The sequence below is a fragment of the Haliaeetus leucocephalus genome, unplaced genomic scaffold (assembly GCF_000737465.1).
Source record: "Haliaeetus leucocephalus isolate CR32 unplaced genomic scaffold, Haliaeetus_leucocephalus-4.0 Scaffold858, whole genome shotgun sequence".
Lineage (NCBI taxonomy): Eukaryota > Metazoa > Chordata > Aves > Accipitriformes > Accipitridae > Haliaeetus > Haliaeetus leucocephalus.
Genome location: NW_010973294.1, coordinates 2,951,719 through 2,965,570, shown reverse-complemented (window position 1 = coordinate 2,965,570; position 13,852 = coordinate 2,951,719). Strand labels below are relative to the sequence as shown.

The following is a 13,852-nucleotide window of genomic DNA, read 5'->3' as shown; positions in this document are numbered from 1 at the left end:
ACATTTATGCATTGAAGTTGGATCTTTCCTTCGGAACAAAGTGGCTTCAGTATAACCCTGGCCAAAACTGCTGCTCTTCTGGAATAGCTGTCCTGTCTGAACAGAGCCTGGGCACAGAACCATACTCAAAGCGCTGGATGGGTAAGGTGCTGCACAGTAAACACGCCGCACGTTTCCCTTCTTACAAGACTGAGAAACACCAACTAGCCAGAGATTCATACAGAATAAGTATTTTATTCATGATGTATTTTTTTATTTACATTAAAGTTTTCTTGTATTTTGAACTCTGCTTGGATACCGAAATTAACAACTTTATGTGACTGCGCACCTGCTCTAAAAGAAATGAAGATAACACAGTTTTTTCCATAAAAGAAAAAGGAAAACTGCCTGTCAAAATCAAAGCTGATTTTTCTCATCCCCAGGAATTATCTTGTCGCTTTAGAATTAATATGAGTGGAAAATGTAGTTTACTATAATATAATAAATAGAAGACATTGGGTAATTAGTAGTGCTGGTATATTTCTAAAGTACTAAACAGACAAACAATAAACTGTGAATTTAATCACGAGTTCTCATACAGTTTCAAGACAGGAAAATTAGAGCTCTCAGCTACAGTCATTTGAGTAATCACATCTGATCTGCATTATTTATTAGTTATTACATGCCAAGTGATTCTGATTGTACATTGCCTGAAATCATTCCAAAGCAAGCATGCCTTTGTTTCTGTTTTGTTTTTAAAGAAAAATCAATGGTATTGCATAATGTGTATTTTATTCGAGTTGCTTTCTATATTTCACATGGAAAATACAAATCAGTGGTACTCTCCATTAATTGGACAGGCATCTGAGATTAAATCCTCCAGAAATACATTTTCAGAGCTATCCCTGATCCAAAACACTGACAAAATACCTTCTTTTGGATTTTTTTTATCCCTTTCCCTGTGGCTGTTGAACTTACCTTTCACTTTAGGATTTATTTGTGATACAGTCCCTAAAACTCTGTAGGACCTTTTGCATGTATAATAAAATGGCTGAAGCATATTTGGTAATATTTCTGTTGGTAATATTTTTATTCCACTTGACTAATTAACCAAAACTGATGAATTTTCAAGAAGCAGCATTATGCAGTTTTATTCAGTTAGTTTGTTGGTTCAAGTCTTAGTTTTGGGCAACTTCCTGCTACAATGCTTTAAAAAGGAATTACTTAAAATACCTTTTTTTTTTTTCTTTAACAACCAAAGAAATAGAGAAATAAGTATTCATTACCTTCATTTTCTGCCAGTAAAGCAGGTTTGGTGTTATATATGCCACTGTAAAAACTAAATAAAGTATTCACATCAGTTGTGAACAATTTGTGCCAGCAAAAGTTAAAGCGTCAAAGAAACCTCTTTAAAATGCTAACAAATTTACTTACAAACACCTATATTTATTATTTCATAAATAGGCGCAACAGGTTCCATAAAAAAGATTAAATACAGACACAGTATGAAGAAACAATAATACATAGCCATATGCAAAGGTTATAATTTAGCTGTCTCCAATCTGTTTCTGCATCTAATAAAATATCAGGTAAGCATTTGGCAGTTTTATACATAAAAGGACTTAAATGACGTTTACTAACCAGTACACATAAAGTGATTTTCTTTAAAAAAAAGAAGCATTTTTTAGGCAGTACAAAATAAACGTGTTTGCTCTTTATCAACATTAGTTTTTTTTCCTAGTTTTTTGTGTTTATTTCATGAGACGAAGCCAATATGTTTAATTAATATAATTTGGGAATATTTTATTTTTTTCTCCAAATACTTTGAAAATATAGAACTATTAGTCAGTTGTTTAAAAATGAAGTAAAAATATGAATGTTTGCCAATTTAACCCTTATTGTGAAATCAATAAACTGGAATGAGCCAGTTTCAATTACAATTAGCTACAAAAACATTCACATTTTATACTCTAGGAGAGTGTAACATAGATGCTATTTACAAACTTGCTATGACTGCTACATCAAGCCATTTAAAAAGTCTTTAGTAGTTTCATATAAACACCCATTATGAAAAACCAATGGAAAATCCAGGACTTTTATCCGAGACATCTACAGTTGCTAAGGCAGTTACTATCGCAGCACTTCACAGCAAAAACCAACATAAAATCTGAATGGTCCAAGTTTCCTTCAGGGAAGAAGAAAAGCAATGTCCGTTAAAGGATCTCAGGGCAGGGGTGGAAAGGAGAAAGAAAGAGAAAAAAATGGGGGGAAAAAAGAAAAATAAAAAGGAAGAAGCAAGACTATTTTTTTCCAGAGTGGGTGACCCACTAGCTCAAATAGTCCTAAGTGCTTAGCAACTTGTATTTCCTAATAAAATGCAGAACTGCCTTGACTGCATAAAGCAATCCATGATGAAAAGACTTCCCTGCATTCCTCAGTGGAAAGGAGAGGTGTTTCAGATTTTCAGGTAAGGTAGAGTGCTTTGTCCCTCTGCATGCCCCTGTTCAAAGAGAAAAAGAACAAATGTGATTTTTTTTAAAAATTTGTCAAATTTTTAGTCCTATTCTTCAAAAAAAAACCCACAACCCTACTGCATGTCATTAATTCCAAGCATATCACTGAAGTATGGCTGCATTACCATGGCAATAATAAGAAAAATCCCAGTGCCATTGTGGCATGTAGCAACTCCCAGACCACATCTGGCTCTAAACTACACAGGACTGGGAGATGGGATTAAGCTTTGAGATCATATGAGCTTTGCATAATGGTTTGAGATTACCCGCACTAGCAGGTTGGTAGCACTGACTATCCATCTCTCACAAAGTGAATAGGTACAGCTGAGGGTTTAGCACAGCTCTCAGAATGATACTTCATTAGAACCCTATATGATGTGGCCACTTTCCTTAGAGGGCCGGAGAGCTTAGTTACATGAACAGGGTGCCAGCCACTGCTATCTCTGCGTTATTTTATTTACCAGTACAGACATAGCCAAAATGTGTTGGGCTGGCAGGTTCAGGTAAGCACGCGCAAGGGACCAGCAGAAGCTTCTGGCAAAGCCAACTAGACCAGCTCTCTGCTGGAGACCAGGCTCTACAGGAGACCTTCCACCAATGCACTGTGTCTAGCACACTTTTACATTCAGTTCTTGCTGGGTTCCAGCTTCAACTGAAGCATATCAGTTCAGAGCAAAAGGAGTCATTTACCAATTTCTAATTTGGAACAGTCTGTAGAAGTCAGAAAAACCCATATCATTTAAAGGAGAAGCAGCATCACTGATGGGGCTTGGTTCACACTGCAGAGATTTTTTGGGAGAGAGGCTTTACTCCTAATCTGCTTCCTTGCCAAAATCCAGGCACCAGTTCTGCTCTTCCACAGCTTCACAGCTTACTTGGTTTGTAGTCCAAGAGCAGCACAGAGCAAGCTACGCTGTATTTGGCAGTTTATGTCAATGCTATAGCAAAGATAGGTTAAGCCCATGCACACAGATTCACAAAGGCATATCTACACAGGGTATATACAGGGTCTGCTCAGAGAAAGCTTCTGCTGATGGAAAGTTATGCCCAGTGGGCACCTAGAGGGCACTGCTAGGAATGATCGCACATTGCTTTTTCTAGAAGAGACCAGGCATCAAAGCCACAGGTAGCTATGGTTTGTTTGACGGAGGACAGTCTGCTCAGAGTTCAGTGTAAGTGGGTATAAAAGACTGTGGGCTGGGTATGCTCCTACAAGGGTCTGCAGCACAGATCAAGACATTATGGTGGTACAGCACAGAAGCGAGACCGTTCTGCTGAACAAGTGGGCAAGTCATGGGGCAACAGCAATAGGTACGGGGGAAAGGGATGCTGCTGTGCAGACCAGTTAAAGCCTGCCTCAGTGTCAGCAGCTTCTAGTCAAGGTGTTATTCTGACCTAGTAACCAGAAAAAGATTTTTGTTCAGTTCTAGTTTTAGTTCCAGAAACACTTTAAAACAATAATGCAAGTGAAATTCTTAGTTTGAGTAAATGTAATGGGTGAAACTAGTCTTTAGTTCTGCTTGGTGTTCATTTGTCTGAGCTAGATTTGACACTTTGGTAGCAACCAAGAGCTTTTATCTGCCTTTGCCTTGGAGATTCATGCCAAGGTCAAGGGGAGGTCAGGCTGGTGGGCACATTCACAAAGCACAACAGCTATCATTTAAAACTCAAAAGATACCTTCTGTTTGGAGTCTTAAATGTTTCCAAGCAGTTCCTGGGACAGTAACATAGCTCCACAAAAACCATGCTGCAGAGGAGTTGAGGGTTTGAAGGGATTACCAACCTTATGGTAGGGGCATAGAGCTCCCACAGGTATGGTGTTTTGTTTCTGTCCTGTGACCTTCATGCCCTTCCCTTCCATGTATCTTGTATCCCATGCATCACTCCTGCATCTCACTGATGTGGGTTTTCATGACCCAAACTAGTTGTTTTCACTGGCAGCAAGATCTCCTCAGCAATGGAGTATTTGGAGCAAATAGTTCATGCCATTTGACTCACAAGTAGGAGGTAGTGATCGTAAAACTTTTTTCCTACACCTTCTCCCTAAGATTTCAGTTCTGATTTTCTAAGGAATGGAAGTTCTCTAAGACCAAAGTGTATATGCTGTGATAAGGTGATAACAATGTCTAATACATCTATGCATTGAAAACTTGTCCTCCCACAACAGTCTAATTGCTGAGTAAATCCAGTGCCACCACAGATGCACTTCTGAAATACCGTAGGGAAACAGGCAACAAAGCTGTTTCCAAATTCTCTATCAGATACTTGTGTCATGAATGTTGCTCAACACAAGGTGGCATTCACTGGCTGCTTACCCATTACTGCAGTAGTCATTATTCCAGTCCACAGTCTGTGCTGGAGGATTTCTGCACCCTGAACGAACATACTCCATTGCTTGGGTAACAACTTGTGCAGCTGTTGATGTTGGATTGATGATATTCTGATAATCAGGCTGAAGAGTAAATCCCTAGAGGAGAAAGCAAGTACATTACATTGTACGGAACCAAGCAACAGGTTGGGCGCATTAAAAAAAACCACAAACGGTGTGTACTGTGAAATGGTAGAATACTTCTTTTCCAGGTGTACTTTAGGTTATCAAACTTAAAATAGGAAAAAATGTGTAGGTACTTTCTAAGTTTTAAAATCTTTCTTTGGTTTGAGAAATGAAGCGCTGCCAAATCATTGTGAGCTATTTCACAGTCACAAGATGGAAGTAAAAGGGACAGAGCAGAAACAATTCAAACCCAAGAGAACAACTCTATCAGCACTGGGGCAAAAAAGCTCTGTTTGCTCCTTAGAGCTTCCATTTAGATTAAACGTAAGGATACACACTAGTCGTTAATTCCCAGAATATGCAACAGAATCTTTTTGAAGGATGTAGGCAGCAGGTGGCTGACTGTTTTATTAGACTACACCTATTCACATATTGTTCTCAAAACCCTTTTTCTTCATTCAGTCACAAAGGGACCATCTGCTGCTTCTTTTATTTGTACTTCTCTCTCAACTAAACAGAAATTCAACCAAAGCTTTTTAACAGTTGTTGGACTAATGTAGTGAAAGTAGCACAGAATAACTTGCTTTTTGAAACCAAGAAGATGAGAAAAAAAAGTGGAAGTTACAAAGAGACATCTAACCTGCTCCCTGAAATATCTGTCATATGAAAAGTCACAATAATTTTTAGCTCTTTTGATATACGAGGATGTTTAAATGTTGTGTTTCAAAACCAGGAGAACAATTGAAATGTCAAGGCTAGTGTATCTGGTTCACCCTGTATAAATGTACATCATGTTCCTTTAAAGTTAGAAGAACTACATTGGGTAGAAGTATGACAATTCGGTATGAAAGCAATCAATGTCTGCTGAAAAAAACCAGACCAAACTCCTTCCTGGAGCAATGGCATACAATTCCCACTCAGGTTAACTGGATGTGTAGCTGCTATATCAGAAACTGAACTTGAACCAAGATACCTAGTTTGAAAACCCACTCCTTCTGGCCGAAGTCCACATAAAGAATAGATAGAATTGAAGCTCATAGCTTTTAGTTTTAAATTCTAGTGCATTATGTGCGATCGCTTCTTATACACAGCCTTCATTAGGACAGGACTTTTGCAGAGAGCTGTTGTTTTCTGCAGGTTTAACAAGTCAGCCACGCCACCTTTAATCAAGATAAATGAGTATTCTCAGGATTTGCCTGGCCCCCTCCATCCACAGAAATGAGTTTCCTTCAAATGTAACACGTCACTTCCTCCTTCACATCCCTCTTTCTTGGTGTATTATACTCTGGCTCTTCCCCAGAGGTCCTCGCTGTGCCTCTCGTGTACACCATCACCTCACTCCACTCACCCTGATCATGGATTTTAGCCTACGCCATAAATGAGTGCAACTTTCTTCCATAATCTCTTCCATATGGGGAATATCCCAAGTCACACTTCGGTACCTTAAATGCTCTTTGAAGCCTCACTTTGTCCCTGACGACTCCAAGAAACAGACTATTAGCAGCGGGCAAGTTCACAGCGGAATTCTGCATCTAGTTGTTATGTAACTTACATACTGCCCTGCTACTAAGGTAAACCAAAACCCACCCATGGTGACTGTAACCCCCATGCTCTGTACACTGCCTTTTCAGCAGGCTCTAAACCTGCACATCAGGCTGCATAAACAACCCCCATGCCTGCAACGGATCCAAAGGCAACTGTAATTGAGCAGACTTCCCGATGACTTTAATTGGAGTTTTGTGTGATTAAAAGGCAGGAAGATTGGGTTTGTGTATCACCGTCATCATTTTTATACAAAACATTACCCGTAAGGCCTTTCTAATTTAGCTGTAAGAGGAAAATAACCACAGAAACACATCCTGCCCTCAGGCACTCAGGTTTACCTTTGCTAGCAAAGTCCCTGAGCTATTATCAGTCTTCAGGAAACAATCACATATATGAGAAAAACACTATATAGGGCCAGTAGCTCTAGCAGTGCTGCAGCAAAGCATGCAAGTGAGCAGGCACAGAGACTCAAGTAGTCATGCAGCAAGAAGAGACAGTTACCCCAGATCAGAGGAAGAGTCCATCAGTGCAATATCCATTCCATTTCTTCTGGACTTATGACAAATAAATAGCTTAGATGTCGGAGGATGGTCCTGTGGTTTAAATGCCAGCTTGGAACTGGGTGGGGACTTATCCTCGTATTTTCTCAGGTTTTCTGTGTGACCACAGACAAATTGCTTTGGCTCTCTTCCAATGGAGCATGCATGCACATGTGCTTGGACTGAATTGATACCTCTCATGTTAAGGTTGGGACCATGGATCCAATCTTAATTCTCCTATCTGTAAAATACGGGGTAGCAACACTTTCATCTTGCACCTTACAAGTCTGTTTAGTTTATAACTGCCTGGGCTTGGGGCCTGTTTCTCAGGACATGCTCACGTGATGAATTTTAAGATGGTGCAGAGGTATCTGAGCCAGGCTCCAGCGCCAGAAGCAGCTGAGCTGCTGCAGCTCAGCAGTCCTGCTGGGGTTGGGGGCTACCAGAATACCAGCAATGTGGGTGTTAGAAAGCATGCTTGTTAAAGCAACCTAATTTAAGAAACCTGAATTCAATATGAAGGACTGATAAAGTACGGTGATGTTTAAGATATAAACAGTAATTACCTCAGCTTTTTCACCAACAGAAAAAGCTCTGGAAATACAGATCTGTACAACAGAGGGACACAGCCTTGTACCAGGCTTGTAGTAAATATTTGTGTATTATTTATGTAAGCCCTTAACAAACAATGATGAAATAAAAAGTGCTCAGAAAATGAGTGCTGCGAGGTCTAATTAAACAATGCTGAATGTTTTTGCATTGTAATGCTCAAGAGAAAATCACCAACTGTTTTGCAACATGCCTAGAATTTTAAATTTCATTTTCTTGTTCCAGATTGAAATAAAAATAGGGAACTTGATAAAGATTAATTCGATGTCAGGAGGGACATTTGCTCTTTAATTAGATTTCTGTAGCCCTAGCAGTTTCGTTGTGCCACTGTAGCAAGTCCTAAAAAGCCTGCAGCAGAACTAAACAGTGATCCTCATCTCCACACTTTACTGGGAACTAATTTCATTTCCTGCCTGTCTGGAGAGGTATTTTCAACAGGCATCAATGTTTTTGTCTTCACAACTGATTTATTCATCAATCTCAATGTGATATTTTAAACCTTTAAATTACATCCAAATCCTAAAGCATCTGTTTATTACACAAGGAAATTGAAAATCTGTCTGTGTGATATCATACAAAGATTTTTCCTTAAGGTTATAAAGGAAGTTGACAGATATTAATGATTTTTTTTTTCTCTTGACCTCATTCAAAGACAAAGCTCAACAAAAAAGAGGAAGAAATCTGGACAAATACAGCAGGTCCCTGAGTTTACTGTATATAATATATACCAAAAAAAATGAGGCTATTATTTTTGGCAGCCTATACAATCATCTTGCTGTATACATTTATTTTCTAAAGGAAAAGAAGTACCTGAAAGTAAACTGAAATGAGTTATTATTTAAAATAAAAAAAAAAAAAAGTGACATACATTAATCTTCTGCTTCTTTGTTATGCATACATTTGCAGCCATGGTTACTAGACACTGACAATCTAGTTTTGCTTGCTCTACCTGTGAACCAAAGTGGGACAGAGATTGTAACAGGACTCACCATCCCACTCAATGCTTGAGTGAAGGATTTTGAGCAGGGAAGGAGATGCTTCCAGTAGGGCTACTTAAAAGGGTTCCTTAACAACAACTGGGTGTATTTGAGAGGGAGTGAATCTTTGGTCTCATCACTCTCCACACAAAACAGCACCATACAACAGGCTGGAGAGCGGGGTACGCTCAGAAAGAAACACAGATGTCTGTGTGAATAGAGGAAGAAAGAATGACTTTGCAAGAGAAAATGGGTCGCAGCTTCAGATGCCGTTTTAGCCTGAACTTTGGCGAAATCGTGCAGATTTGAATGACAAGGGTTAAGATTCAGATTATCTGATCCCAACTAAGTAAAAATTAAACAACATGTCAAACCTAAGAAACAGACTGGAGAGAAGCAACTCTGTATCAGTTAAAAAAATAATACAGTGATAAGATGCTCACATGAGTATTTAATGAAAGAAAAATCACACTTTTCTTATCTACTGTGATTCTTCCAGTGTGTCAAAAGTGGATGAGAGAAAGACTGCTACACAGTAGATTTCGACTTTAACAAGGTAAAACTTTAACATGGCTCCTGTTAATAATATTTAAGAAAAATATAGTATATTTCAGAATTAGAAGTTAAATATAATAAAAATCAGGATCTAATTTAAATCTGAGAATAGAACTAAACGGTCATTTTTTACACTGTAAATGAGCACCCCAAAGGTCTACAGTAGGGATCATTATTTAATTTATTCATTAACTGTTTTGGAACAGAAAGGAAAAGAGGCAAAATAGTCTACTTTGCAGAAGCTACAAAAAATATTTAGATATCTCAAAATAGAGAAGATTGTTTAAAAGAAATTAAAAAATATTTACTAATGCTAGGCACATGACCAAAATACTAATACCTAAATTTTACTTTGCCTTGTGCATTTCAGAACAATTTGGATGCATTGCATCAGCTGCATACTGCACAGAATTAATTGATTTTAAAAATAACAGAAATTGCGCAGTCACTGAGGATTTTTGGCTACCAACACTTCTGATCTTCGTGATGTTCTGTAGTTTTTGTGGACTCCTGGAGGAGACTGCCCTTCTCCAGCTGGCAGTCTCTCTTGGTTTGGCAGCTGCATATGTGCAGGCAAGGACTGCTGGAAATGGAGGAGGACGTGCTGTTCCCTGTGGAGCTGATGAAGATCAGCTCATTGTCCTGGCAGCAGTGGGGGCAGAACTCTCTCACCAGGTCAGCACTTCTTATCAGTCCCTCCTCAAAGTTACGCACAGAAGAAGAGTTTGTGGATTTCACGCGCAGTGGTTTTGGAGAACGGTGTTCCTGCCTGCCAGGACAGAAATCTGGATCTTTATGTGATTTTTCTTGGAGCTGGCAGTCCTTCAGACACACTAGAAGACGATCTTTGATAAGAAACTATCCTCCCTCTCCTGGAGAAAATGAGTGATCAAGTCTCCCAGAGTCACAGTGTTAGATCATGGGATCTGTTAGAGAACAGGGATTCCCAGAGTCTGCTACCATTGAGCATGGCACTAGTAAGCCATGAACTATTTCAAAGCTGGATGTTGGGAAAAAAAGGAAAAAAATCAGAACCCACCATTGGTGGGAGCTGTGACAGCTGCTTCTAATATGTCTACAGCACAGCTGTCTGTCTGCAATGGTGGTGTCCAGCCAGGTGAGTCTGCAAATGCCTGCAGCAGAAGACTGCTAGGAAGCTGTTGGCAGACTTAACCCTTCTCTTGCCTATTGAGCTTCATGCTGCAGTGTGACATGAGAAAATTTACCACATTTCTTCTTAAAGTGTATTAGTCTGGTATGAGCAGTGCTAAGGTTTCTGAAAACGAAAACGTCTCCTGTTGCAAGTCACGCTGTAAGGAGCAGGATGTTAATTAGTTTCTGTTCTCGCTGCTTACGCAAATTAGATGCCCACTGGAGTCTTTGGAAAAGGCTTAGGGTGGCCACACCTTTAGCATGAAGGAAATCAAACAGCTGAATGAAGTGAAAAAAAGTTGAATTAAATGCAATATCGCTTCTGCTTTATCAGACTACATATTCTCCCCTTCTTCTTGGCTGTCTTTTTATGTAGCAGAGTGGTCTACATTGTGCTGCTGCTGGACTGCACCTCACATCTGGAGTCCTCCTTCCCTCCTCACCACGGGCTGGACGTACAGGGTGGTACTGTTTCTTTGTCCTCATTGCTGTTGACTCTGCACTGCTGTCATTGTTTGGAGGGCTCGCTTTTTTTTCCACTGTGTCTTTTCCTCTTTAACATGCTCTGTGATCAGCAGAGTGTTTGCTCAATTTGAGCACAGGGGAGAGCAGAATCCTTTGACAAATGAGTCAGAAAGAGGCCTTTACTTTAAGATTATAGTTTCTTGACTCCTTGCTATTTGCCTCCTGGTGGCCAACCTGTCCTCCATGCTCCAGTGCAGTACGAAATCCTGGTGATAGTGTTTTCTAACATTTCGTGAGTATGGCTAGAAAGAGTATACCTAAGAGACTAGGCAGGATACCACTGTTCTGCTCTGGTATGGCAAATCATGGTAATATCAGTACACCTGCTGTCCTAAAATTTAACATACTTTTTGCTTTGTCTTTGCCAATTTAAAGGAAATGGATTCTATATTTAAACTCAATTCACAAACTCTGTAAACTGTTGTATGCTAAAAAAAAAAAAAAAAAATTAAAAAAATTTACAAATATTCCAAAGTGAAATTACATAGATTTTCCAGAGCTCAAAAGTTGTATTACTTTGAAACAAAAGCAGAAGTGTAGGAAATATAAACTGGCTTGTAGATGTTCCACGGTGCTTAAAGTGATATATAATAAAGAGTAGCAGTGTAGCATTTCAACAGGTAATAAGCACCTGTCACCTTAAGTGAAGCTCAGAAATATCTCACCATGGTATCTTCATTATAAGCATCAGCATTTTTGACTAAGGAATAGGAGCTGGTAAAAAGTATTTAACCTAACCTCTCATGAGTTTAACAATGGAGAGCAGGAACACAGAGGTACAGCATTTTTTACTTTACTGTACTTGTACTTAGTAAAGCAAAAGACTCATCATGGTACAGGTCTAGTGTTGACTTTTAGACACCTGTTTTTTACAATGTAGTGTCCTGTGTTTTCTCTTAAGCTAGAAATAACTCAACTGCACGTCACACATCTCACAGATGAGTGAAAGTACTCTCAAGCCATTGACACGCACACCATACTACCTTTTTTGTAGTATGTAATGGTTTGGAATAACACCTAAGTGTTTGGATTCATACAACAATGATGATGTGGTATGTATACATAAGTATCTAACATCTGCATTACATCTTTTGCTAGCCCCTACTGTACTATTAATTCAATAAATAAAGCCAGATTTTCAAATCTGTTCAGTAATTTATGCCTATCAATGATTCTGGAAAAGACATAAGGGGTTTAATCTTCTATACCTCTGCATTGGGCAAGTAATGTACAAGTGACACTGAACTTGGCAAACAATCTGAACTTGGAAGACTGAATCACTTCGCAATAAAAACTCGCTGAAATGTAACTATACAATCTCAACAGGCTGCTGTCACAGATGTTGTTTTCACGTTTGGTAAATGAACCAGGGTATTGCACTGAGTCTCTGCCTGTTGCTTTGTCTCTCACTGCTCCGAGCCTTCAGGTTCAACCAGGATTGCATCAGGCTTAGGATCTCCAGATAGAGCCTCCTGGCTCATCTGTCTAGGACTTCCCTAGCTAATTCTAGCTGCCCAGGCTTGGGCTTAATTCCTGAGACTTGAGTGTGGGATCTCTCAGGACACTCACACCAGGATGCTGAGTTTCCAACTAATAGGAAAACCTTCAGGAATACATGACAGTAACAGACTCCACATTTGTGTGGTCATAAGTCTGTTGATGCTGCTTACTCTGATCGTGAAAAATAAACTGGAGTAGGAAAAAGTTGTAAACACTACAAATTTTGCTTCCTGTCTGATTACTCCGAATCGCTCTTGAGACTAGGATCAAAGCCTCTGAAAAAATCCAGATCATCCTGAGCACACCTTGGTTTACCTTCTGAACAACTAAATTTATCAGTCCAGATTGCTTTCAACTCTTGGGGTTTTTTTGTCCTGCTTTGGAAAATTTCTTTCCCTTTTAGATTGTTCTCCCAGCTAGAAGCTAAGTTTTGTGTTCAGGTATTCCCATCTCTGAAGACCAATCTTGAGATAAAATGTTTCCAGCTTGGAAAGCAAATGCAAATGCCTTGTTAGCAAAGGTGAATTTATAGAGATATTCAAAACGTGCAGCAAGTTCATGACTATGTATTATCAATCAGAACTGACAAGTTTTGTGTATACAAATTTTGTGGAATCTTGCAGCTTCATCCAAAAAATTTTCACTCTAATGCCTCTTTGTGAAGCAAGATCTTATCATTAATAGTCAAATCTCATCCGATACAAAAAGAAATCTCCTCTCATGAAATCAGCAGGGTTAATCTGCTCTAACCCTCCATAGGCCTGAGCCCAAAAGTCACAACACTGTGTTTGGCCCGCATTCATTCAGAACTCCTAGGAAATGTATTGAGAATCAACTATCTAAAACACTGAGAATGAAGAAAAAAAAAAAAAAAAAGCAAGCCACTATATTGGGATACTGGGGACAGCCCACTTATTTCCAGTAAAAAAAAAAGGTATATCTATCAAGCAAAATGAAGTTATGAATGCAGCATAAACTAACATACTAATGTTCACTTAATCTAGCATGTCTATACAACCTTTGTTGCTTCATGTTCCCTCTGACTGTTCCACTTCACAGTCAGCACAAGGATAACAGCACAAGATATAATCATATCTTTTTCTAGACATGCCTGCCTTTTGTTTGTAAAATTTGTTTCCTGAAGACTTAACATTTCGCCTATATTTCAGGGTACTCCCAGATTTGCAGATGGATCTATGGACACACTTCTATTTAAAGGATTCCTCCTGAATTTGGCGGGGAGAAAGGGCTAATGTTCAGAAGACTGTGATCAACATCATTGCTAGCACAGACAGTTCTACTGAAGTTCCCCATCATCTAGGTAAGCTCATTCATTTGTTCTTGCCTTTGAAAGACTAAGCTTTCAGACTACAGTACAGCAGTTTTGGAACTCTGCAAAATTAAAGCTAATCCATAGCTCTTCTGGATGACTTTTTCTCTGCCCCCACTCCCCCCCGCCCCCCC

At 39.2% G+C, this 13,852-nt stretch overlaps 1 protein-coding gene across 1 annotated transcript in view; it reads right to left on the bottom strand.

Annotated features, from left to right (window-relative positions):
- Positions 1-1,041: 1,041 nt before the first annotated feature.
- TOX (thymocyte selection-associated high mobility group box) overlaps positions 1,042-13,852 on the bottom strand; it is a 225,922-nt gene continuing 213,111 nt past the window's right edge. The window contains exons 8-9 of the mRNA XM_010582900.1: positions 4,808-4,959; positions 1,042-2,479 (exon numbers count right to left, since the gene is read on the bottom strand). Of these exons, the coding sequence (XP_010581202.1) occupies positions 2,443-2,479; positions 4,808-4,959 (189 nt within the window). The 3' untranslated portion in view covers positions 1,042-2,442. The remainder of the gene's footprint in view (positions 2,480-4,807; positions 4,960-13,852) is intronic.